Source organism: Sorex fumeus, unplaced genomic scaffold (assembly GCF_029834395.1).
Source record: "Sorex fumeus unplaced genomic scaffold, SorFum_2.1 ptg000063l, whole genome shotgun sequence".
Lineage (NCBI taxonomy): Eukaryota > Metazoa > Chordata > Mammalia > Eulipotyphla > Soricidae > Sorex > Sorex fumeus.
In genome coordinates this window covers 75,248,016-75,258,320 of record NW_026606120.1, presented here as the reverse complement: position 1 = coordinate 75,258,320, position 10,305 = coordinate 75,248,016, and the positions used below count along the sequence as shown (strand labels likewise).

The following is a 10,305-nucleotide window of genomic DNA, read 5'->3' as shown; positions in this document are numbered from 1 at the left end:
AGGGCACTTGCCTTGCATGTGCTCGTGTTTGATTTGGGTTCAATCCCTGACATCAAACATGGTTCCCTGAGCACTGCCAGGAGTGATTCCTGAGCACAGAGCCAGTAGTAAGCCCTGAGCACTGCTGGGTGTGGCCCAAAACAAGACAAAACAAAACAAAACGAATGCAAAGTTTCTTGTTCTCACTCAGTTTGTCTTCTTACAAAAATACTTTATCTTTCATTTTTGGGTCTCCCAAACAGTGCTCTGGAGTCTGGGAGAGCTATTTCTTGTGGTCTTGGTCACCCAGATGGGATGTTTCAATGCGAGGATGCCGATGTGGAACCTTGGGTACAAGCGTGCACCTGTGTTCCATTTCAACCATGCAAATCTTGCACCCCAACCCCGTGGCGATCTCCCTGCCCCAGGCTATGGTCATAAGGAGGGGAGGGGTTGGTGAGCTGACCCCCAGGCTCAGGAAAAGCAAAGGCTTGCCAGTCAGCTGGCCTTAGCAGCCCTGCTAGAATCTGAGGCTCTGTGTGGTGTGCTCACTCTGTCCCCTGTGTCCTCAAGATGGTCTGAGATGGTGTTTCAAATGCCCCATGATGTGGATGGTGTGGGGGAGAGAAGGAAATTGGGAAGAACCCAGAATTAGAACCCAAATAGTTGAGCAGTGGCCCGTCTCTGCTCCTCATGGCTGTGAGACCTGGAGCAGCCCTCTGCCCTCTCTGAGCTTGTGTTGGTAGCTGAAGAGAGACAGGAGGATGGAAGAAGAAGAGAGAGGCTGAACCTTCCAGCTTCCCCCAGACTGTTGTGTTCAGTGTGTCAATGTGTGTCCAGTGGAATTTGGGAACTCTGAACTCTGCCCCATAGCCATTCTAACTGCTCTTGCTCTGCTCTATCTCCCCCAACATCCCCTTCACCAGGCTCTGCCTCCCCACGCTTGGAGTGTCCAGTGACTAGGTTTGGGGTGTCTGGCCCTCCACCTTTGCCCCACACCCCCCTCCTGGGCTGGTCCTGGCTGCCAGAGTTAGCCTCTTCTGGACTGTTCCTGCACCAGAGCTGGGGCTGGGCCAGTAGGGGGACAGGGCTGAATGGTACGCTGATGGCGCGTCTCTTTTCTATGGACACAGAGAAGCTCATAGAGTGCATTTACCTTGAAGTATCAATGAGCCAGCATGACGGTGGGGCTCACTCAAGGAGAAACAGGACTGGCCATAGAGAGGATGATAGGTAGGATCCCCCCTCCAAGCTGATTGGACATAACAACACTCCACACTACCATGCTCAGGGAAGGAAAAATCTTTTAGATGCTCACTGGACACTCCAAGCGTGGGGAGGTAGAGGGAAGGTTTTAGAGGAGACTTGGAATACACAGAAACCTGGAGGAATGGACAGAAGAAGGAGGGAAAAGAACATTTGAGGGCAAGGTCAAGTATGTTCTGGTACAGTGGGGCCCCTCTGAGCCCCCTGCAGAGGTCCCATCCAGAAAGTCCTTAGTATACTTGCTGACAAGGCATGCCAAGTGTTGATTGTGCTCTATTAAAAAGAATGCTAAGAAGGGATAGAGCAGAACAATGTACAGGCTACTTCCTGGATTTAAAGATGATGTATAGGCTGGAGAGATAGTACTTTTTTTTTTTTTTTTTTTTTTGCTTTTTTGGATCACACCCGGCAATGCTCAGAGGTTACTCCTGGCTCTGCACTCAAGAATTACTCCTGGTGTTGCTTGGGGGACCATATGGGATACCACGTGCAAGGCAAATGCTCTACCTGCTGTGTTATCACTCCAGCCCCTCCTCCAGAGTGATTCTGAGTGCAGAACCAGGAGTAAGTCCTGAAGAGTGCAGAGTATGGCTCAAAAACAAACAAACAAATAAACAAACAAACAGAGGTGGTATATAAAACTGAGGATATTAGTGAGGATGGTGGGGCAGAGACAACAGGAGACTTCAGCCACACCTTCAGCATGGAATTAGCCTGGGTCTCCTCTTCCTCTTGTAGGCTGTCAACTGGGAGAACATTTTGTTTTCTGCTTGAGGGCCTGATTGGTGGAATGCTATCCGCCAATACAGAGAATACAGAGATGCCTTATTATTGGCCATCTCTGAGCCTTGGTTGCCTCATCTGGAAAAAACAGGGAGAGAAGTTGAAAGTGCTTCCAACATGGGAGACAAATGTTGGAAGTACTTTTCTCTTACACCCCTACTCACTTTATCTTTCTTTCCTGTTTCTATTTTCTTTTCAAAATATTTTCTTTGCTTACTTAACATAATTCATAATTTGTCATGGACAAAGCATTCTTTTATTCAGCTGTACATCCAGTCATTCATGTGTTCCTTAGAAGACATTAAAAGCTCAGCAGAGGGGTTTTTTTTTTCTTCCACAAAAATATGAAATCAGTCCTGCTCCCAAGCATTAGTATCCCTGGCAGGTAGGGCTGAAGCACAAGACAGTTTGAGAATTTCAGTTTCCTGGAAGGCCAAAGGATTAGCCAGCAGTTACAGCACTGGGTGCATAGCACCTGGAGGGCTTAGCAGACTGAGAGGAGGTACAGGCTTGAAGAGTCAGCTGCGTGGGAGCTGGGCGCCCAATGCAGGGGTGCAGACCTGAAACCAGCGGGCCTGGCTTCCATCTCCAGGGCTGGGTAAGTGAGAGTTTGCTGTCCATGCTGTGTTCCATGGGGCATGGGGTGAGGGTGGGGGTGGCAGGAAGCGGGGACTAGTGCAGAGGGTGCATTTGAAGCTTATATAGACCTTTATAGGTTCCTGGAAGAGTCCAGGCCCTCATTTACTCCAGTTTTGGGGAGATTGATGATGGTTGATCTCAGCAGAGGTGGTTTCCAGGAGTTCTGAGCATTTAGCTCAGGGCCCACTGGGTTCCATGTGCTGGGTGAGAGGTGGGGTGTGTTGTTAGACAGCTCACCACAGGGCTGGCAGTGGAGAGAGTGGCACATGGGTACCCATGTGACTGTCCCCTCCCTGGTGATCCCAGATCTTCCTGTGGTGGCCTCTCTAGGTCGGGGGGGGGGGGGGTCTGTGTGGAGCACAGAGTATGCCCTCAGGATGTGATAACCCAGTAGGGGCTCAAGTCCCCAGAGGAAAGGCTTCATGTCTTACCCAGCCTTGGCTACATTGCACCCTCACATGATCAGTGGGGCCAGGCAGGCACCTGTCAGTGGCTCTTGAGTTGTTTCAGCTGACACCAAGGTGACACTGAGGTGACCCACACAGCACCGATTTTCCAGCCAAAAGGATGATGTCCTGAATGGAAAAGTTCTCAACTCTATAAGTTCTCAACTCTATTTTGTTTGTTTATTTGTTTCTGGGCCATCCCCGGTGATGCTCAGGGCTTACTCCTGGCTCTGCACTCAGGCATCACTGCTCGTTGTGCTTGGGGGGCCATATGGGGTGCCGGGGATGGAACTTGGGTCAATGGCTTATAAAGGCAAGTGCTCTGCCTGATTTTCTATTTCTCTGGCCCCCAAAGCAGAGTAGCCTTGGGGAAACCGGGATAACTGGTCACCACAGACCTATTTCTTGGCCATTCTATAGCCTTCCATGCCTCCAAGAGATAAGGGTATAACTTTCCTGCCCCCTCTAGGCTTGCTTTTCCAGGACGGAGAGTCCCTGGCTGCAGCCTCCTGCTCTACCCTGGGGCCCCTGGAAGGAGATGAGGCAGGAGAGAGCCAGACGCCGGCTGGCCGCCCACACCTCTCCTGAGTGGCTGGGGGTCTGGCTGACATAACAGCGACCTTTGAAGCGCTGCTGGAGCCCGGCGTGGAGAGGAGTCTCGGCTCCACCACGTCCAACGGGGCTTCTTTTTATGAGGCAGGCCGTGTTCATGGGAAGCTAAATCACAGGTTAATGAGGGCTCCTCATAGAAAGTGGTATTAACTTTAATGAGGAGAAAACACTTTGTAAAGGCCAACGCCCACTGGGGCCAAGATATAAACCTGGGTTGAGGTGCAGCCTCTCTGCTTTGGGGGTGTCCAGGTCTCCCAGATCCCCTGTTCACGTCCCAGCTGCAGAAAACCATGGCTTCCAAGTGCCTCAAGGCCAGCTTCTCCTCGGGGTCTCTCAAGGGTCCCGTTGGCGGCTCTGCCCGGGCGGCCACCATGTACTCCAGCAGCTCCTGCAGGCTCCCCAGCCTGGCCCGCGGGGCCCGGAGCTTCTCCTCCTGCTCTGTGGGGCTGGGCAGAAGCAACTGCAGGGCGGCCAGCTGCCTCCCTGCTCTCTGCCTCCCCTCTGGGGGCTTCGCCACCAGCTACAGCCTGGGCGGGGGCTGGTTTGGGGAGGGGATCCTCACAGGCAGCGAGAAGGAGACAATGCAGTCCCTGAACGACCGCCTGGCCAGCTACCTGGAGAAGGTGCGGCAGCTGGAGCAGGAGAACGCCAGTCTGGAGAGCCGCATCCGGGAGTGGTGTGAGCAGCAGGTGCCCTACCTGTGCCCCGACTACCAGTCCTACTTCCGCACCATCGAGGAGCTGCAGAAGAAGGTGAGGGGGGGGGGGCCCGAGAAGCCTGGGCTGCAACAAATGTCACCAGTGCTGAACAGGGAGCCGGGGAATCCGGGATGGGTTCCCCAAGCACCACATTCATATCCGGGGCTGCACTTGCTTCCCCCTGTACTTACTGCTGAAGGCAGCATTGTTAGCCCATTATTATAGATGAGAATACTGAGGTTCAGGATAAGAACACTGAGGTTCAGGCTTGTTAAATGACTCCTGCCAAGGATCTGGTTGGTAGCTAGTGGCACCCGACATAGGTTCTAGGATCTAAGCAGTGTGACATTTATTTTAAGAAGAGGGGTTTGGAGCAGATGGGTTTTGTGCAGGTCAGCTGACCTGTAACTAACTCTGGAAGGAAATGTAGGCGAGACCGTACCTCCCTGTCCAGTCTGTGACCCAGGAAGGTTCTAGAAGACTGTGAGAGGTACCATTTCTGAACTGGGACTTGCTGCATGATGCTGGCTGTGAGCTCTGAGCCTATCAGGCCTGAGGGATGAGCAGGTGTGGGGAGATTAATCCTATCGTCACATCCCCGAAGTTCTGCCTCCCGCTCTGACCTTTGACTGAGAGTTCAGGTCCCAGACAAGCTGCCTGGAAGGGACTTTAGAGGTCTCCAGCCTGTCTGCTGTAGCAAGCCCACAGGCTTCCTGAAACTGTGGGAAGAGCCCAGGATGAGCAGCTTTGGGAGCTCTCCCAGCAGACTGCCCCACTTCACTGATTCCGCTTTATGTCCCCAGACCCTGTGCACCAAGTCGGAGAATGCCAGGCTGGTGGTGCAGATCGACAACGCCAAGCTGGCTGCGGATGACTTCCGAACCAAGTGAGGGGGCCTATGGGTTCCTTGTCAGGGGGCCGGAGGGGTTGGACACAGACACAGACTTGGGGTTCTGGCTGCCCCAAGTCCCGGAGGCATCAGGCAGGTCAGTGGAGGAAAATTGAAATGCTGCTTCAGCTGCTCTGATGGTGCCCTTGGCCAGGTACGAGACGGAGGCGGCCATGCGGCAGCTAGTGGAGTCGGACATGAACGGGCTGCGCCGGGTCCTGGATGATCTGACCCTGTGCAAGGCTGACCTGGAGGCCCAGGTGGAGTCCCTGAAGGAGGAGCTGCTGTGCCTCAAGAAGAACCATGAGGAGGTGAGCAAGGGGGAGCAGGTGAGGGTAGGGGAGCAGGTAAGCATGGAGAAGGTGAGCATGGAGGAGGTGAGAATGAGGGTCTGGTGAGCCTGAGGATCAGGGAGCAGGTGAGCATGGAAAAGGTGAGCATAGGGAAGAAGGTGAATACAGAGGAGCATATAAGTGTGAAGTAAGTGAGCGTGGGGGAGCAGGTGAACATAGAGGAGCAGATGGGTGTGGAGGAGGTGAGCATAGGGGAGCAGGTGAGCATGGAGGAGGTGAGCCTGGGGGAGCAGGCAAGCATAGTGGAATAGGTGAGTTAGGGGAGCAGGTGATCATGGGGCAACAAGTGAGCACAAGGATCAGGTGGGGATGGCGGAAACAGGTGAGCATGGAGGAGGTGAGCATATAAAAGCAGGCATGAATAGGAGAGTAGGTGAGCATGAGGGTCAGGTAAGAAAGGGGCGGCAGGTAAGCTTGGAGGAGGTGAGCATGGAAGCGAATGAGCAGGAGGCAGGAGAGGAGCATGCGGAGCAAGTAGGTCTGCAGATGAAAGAGGCAGCTGGAACAGTTGGTGCTGAGCCTGGTCTGTGCCACAGGAAGTGAACTCACTGCGCTGCCAGCTTGGAGACCGGCTCAACGTGGAGGTGGATGCTGCCCCGCCCGTTGACCTTAACCGTGTCCTGGATGAGATGCGGTGCCAGTATGAGACCCTGGTCGAGAATAACCGCCGGGATGCTGAGGACTGGTTCAACAACCAGGTAGGAGCTGGCAACACTGCAGCAGAGACACAGGGTGGGCCACCCAAAATGGGACCTGGGAGCTCTGTGCCATAAACCCTGAGCTCACTGGGGTCCAGTTGCTGGCCCCTAGGCAGCAAAGTATGCAGGGAGAAGTAAACGTTGTGAGTGGCCGATTTGAAGACTTTTCTTGGCTCGAGAAAGTCAGTAGCACCAGAGAGCTCCGAGTTAGTGCCCGGAGTTCCTCACCAGCTCCTGGCTGTGTGCATTGCAGACCGAGGAGCTGAACCAGCAGGTGGTGTCCAGCTCGGAGCAGCTGCAGACATGCCAGGCGGAGATTATCGAGTTGCGGCGCACTGTCAACGCGCTAGAGATCGAGCTGCAGGCCCAGCAGAGCATGGTGAGTTCAGAGACGGGCAAGCTGAGACTGGACCGGCAGCCCTGAGCCCCTGATCCAGGCTCTGATCCCCCACCCCCCACCAAGGCAGGATATGAGTCTCTGCAATTTCCTGTGCCAGAAAGAGAGGGAGTGTGAACCCAGCTCCCCATCATCAATGTCTCAAGGGCGAGAAAGACAAAGATAGGCCAGTAGCGACCAGCCTGTCCTGGCTGCAGCTGCTGCTGTCGCAACTACAGATACATCTGAGTGATTATCACTGAGAGCAGAGATTTTCTTAGGAGCTGGAGGGGCGAATGGGCCCGTTTCAAACGAGATGTTCGACTTGTACACCTCGTCCTGGCATGAGGCGGTTCACTGGGATTCTCTGAGTTTCTTTCTGTTCTTGGATTTTGAATCCTCACTGAGCCTCGGATGTAAAGCTTACCTTTTTCCCTGCCCTGTTCTTGTCTTCACAGAGAGATGCTTTGGAATCCACGCTGGTTGAAACTGAGGCCCGCTATAGCTCGCAGCTGGCTCAGATGCAGTGCATGATCACCAACGTGGAGTCACAGCTGGCTGAGATCCGCAGTGACCTGGAGCGGCAGAACCAGGAGTACCAGGTGCTGCTGGACGTGCGGGCCCGGCTGGAGTGTGAGATCAACACGTACCGGGGCCTGCTGGAGGGCGAGGACTGCAAGTGAGTGTCTACAGGGACCTGTGTTCTGGGGCAGTGGCCAGGTGTCTGGGAAGAGCCTCGGATTCTGAGTCAGGAGCCTTGGGATTGGTGCTGGTCTTGGTTATATGACCTTGGCAAGTTTTTTTTCTCTCAGTGGATCTCTGTGTCCTGTTGGTGAAACAAATACTGGATGATTTTAAATTGAGGGTACTCCCAAACAGTTCTCAGGGCACACAAGCAAGGCAAGTGCCCTACCCACTGTACTATCACTCTGGCCCTGGGTACTGTGCAATTTAAAGGTTCCCCTAGTCACTCAGGTGTGCAGCAGGGGCCAAAATCCCTTCATTAGGTGGAGGACAAGGCAGCTGGGGCTCAGGGACTCCAGACTGTACAATGAGGCAGAACTTAACTGATGACTGTGTTAGATGTTTGACTATTTCAGCTTTTGCTTTTTTTTTTTGTTTTGTTTTTTGGGTCATACCTGGTGATGCACAGGGGTTACTCCTGGCTCATGCATTCAGGAATTACTCCTAGTGGTGCTTAGGCGACCATATGGGATGCTGGGAATCGAACCCAGGTTGACCTTATGCAAGGTTGCCCTACCTACTGTGCCATTGCTCCAGCCCTGACTATTCCAGTTTTGGCCCTATCCCTCAACTCCGTTAATTCAAACATTTGGATGCTTGAATTAAAACACTTGGAATGGTTCATTTTAGTTGTTAAACACTAATAATAACAGTGATAATTGGTTGATTGGGTGCAGGCAACAGTCCAAGGTCCAAGCCCTGTGCTCAAGGACCATGCAGTGCCGGAAATTGAACCAGTCTTGGCATGTGCAAGGCCTCCATCTCTGACTGCCAAGCTCTCTCCTGGTGTGGGACCCGGTGATTTTTGAGGTGCTCTGAGTAATTGGTGGCAGCAGTGGATAAACTATACTAACCTGACCTTTTTCTTTCTCTCAGGCTTCCATGTACCCCTGACCTGTCCTCCTCCAAGTCCAGCCTTCCCTGTCTCCCGGCAGCCACCTGTGCCCCCAGTGCAGCCCGCACTTCCTGCAGCCCCCGTCCCCTCTGTGTGCCCTGTCCAGGGGGTCGGTTCTGAGAGGCTCTGACTCAAAAGCCAAGGCCGCTGTCTCCAAGGGTCGGTCTTGGCCTCCACTTAACCCTAGCCTCAAATTCTGATCCCCTGTGTCCCTGCCAAGCCAACCCCGAGAGGGATCACTGCCCCAACTCCCTGACTCTCAGGTTCCGCAGGCCTGAAACCAGTTCCTGCCTTGGAGTGCCCAGTGCCTCCTGGGTTGGTCTTCTTTTGGATGCTGCACCCATGGGTTCTGGGGTGGAACAATAAAAAATCATGTGTTGGGCTTTCTTTGCTGAACTCTCACCTTCTAGTCTTGGTTGGTGTCTGCTGGGGCGACAGGTGTGACTGCTGGGCAGGTGAATGGGGTTTGGACCAATTCTGGCCCTGCAGCACAGGACCTGAAGTTGTTTATGTGTGTGTGTATGGGGGGGCGTGTTAGTGTTTAATTTTCCTTTTGTCATGATGTTCCTAGATCCGTCTTATTACCCATCTTAACATACCCTCCTGTGAGGATCCTGGAGACAGGACAAGATGAGTGATGGGGGAGCAGGAAACCACATGTTCACCCCATATTATGGGCCTTGTAAGAGCAACTAGCTAAAGTCCCAAATTCGGTGCATTTCTGGGGCTAGTATTTATATCACCCCCTTCTGGTGCAGCCTTCTACACACCCTTTGAACCCGATACCCCTCCCACACACCCCACACCCCATCACAGCAAGATAATAGCATGCTTCTTATATGGTTCATGGCAATCTAGAGGGTCTTGTCCTGGGAAACTTGGCCAGTCATACCTCCCTGGAGCCAGTGCTCACCTTTTCCTTGCCCAGAATTTCATTTCTGAAGCTCTAAAGTTAAACCAAGTGGGCCAGAGTAGCTATCTAGAAATATGACTTATGACCGGCATCTGATCCCGAGCCCAGTGGGGTGGGGGTGGGGAGGGCACCACATTGCCAGTGGTTCTGCTCAAACTCACACTCCACATTCCCTTTGAATCCTTCCAAGCCTATCTACCTCTCAGGGGGAGTTGACCAGGACCCGGACAGCCCTGTCTGAATTAGGGTTGCTTCATTTGTATGAGCTTTAGAATTAAATGCTGTTTCCCAAGAGCCAGAGGCACTTAGCCTTAGTGTATAGGAAGTACTTGGAATGCTTTAAAAACAAGAGGTATTTGGTCTGTCCCCAGAAATCTTAACGACAGTCGGGACCAGGCACTGTTTTTTGTTTTGTTTTGTTTTTAGTTATTTTTTTGTTTTTGTTTTTGGGTGGGCTGGAGTGATAGCACCGATGGTAAGGTGTTTGCCTTCCACGCGGTCGACCAGGGTTCGATTCCTCGGCCCCTCTCAGAGAGCCCAGCAAGCTATCAAGAGTATCTCATCTGCATGGCAAAGCCTGGCAAGCTCCCCGTGACGTATTCGATATGCCAAATACAGTAACAATCACTCTCACAATTTGTTGTGAGACATTACTGGTGCCCGCTCGAGCAAATCGATGAACGGGAGGACAGTGCTACAGTACTACAGTGTTTTTGGGTCACACCCGGGGACCATATGGAGTGCCACAGATCAAGCCCAGGTTGATCACATGACAGGCAAGTGCCCTACCCACCATGCTATCACTCTGGCCCCAGGAACTGTGGAATTTAAAGACTCCCCTAGTCACTCAGGTGTGCAGCAGAGGCAAGAACCCTTTCAATAGGGGGAGAACAAGGCAGCTGGGGCTCAGAGGTTCCAGATTGTGATGAGCCAGAACTTAACTGATGCCCCTTTAGTTTTGCCCCTTTCCCCCCACTCTTTTTAATTCAAACATTTGAACTGAATGTTTCATTT

At 52.9% G+C, this 10,305-nt stretch overlaps 1 protein-coding gene across 1 annotated transcript; it reads left to right on the top strand.

The window, feature by feature from the left end:
* The first annotated feature begins 4,015 nt into the window (after positions 1–4,015).
* Positions 4,016–8,498, top strand: KRT35 (keratin 35). Its single transcript, XM_056128193.1, has 7 exons — positions 4,016–4,477; positions 5,227–5,309; positions 5,467–5,623; positions 6,202–6,363; positions 6,617–6,742; positions 7,198–7,418; positions 8,360–8,498. The coding sequence occupies exons 1-7, from the start codon at positions 4,016–4,018 to the stop codon at positions 8,496–8,498; spliced, it is 1,350 nt and encodes a 449-aa protein (XP_055984168.1).
* Positions 8,499–10,305: the final 1,807 nt, after the last annotated feature.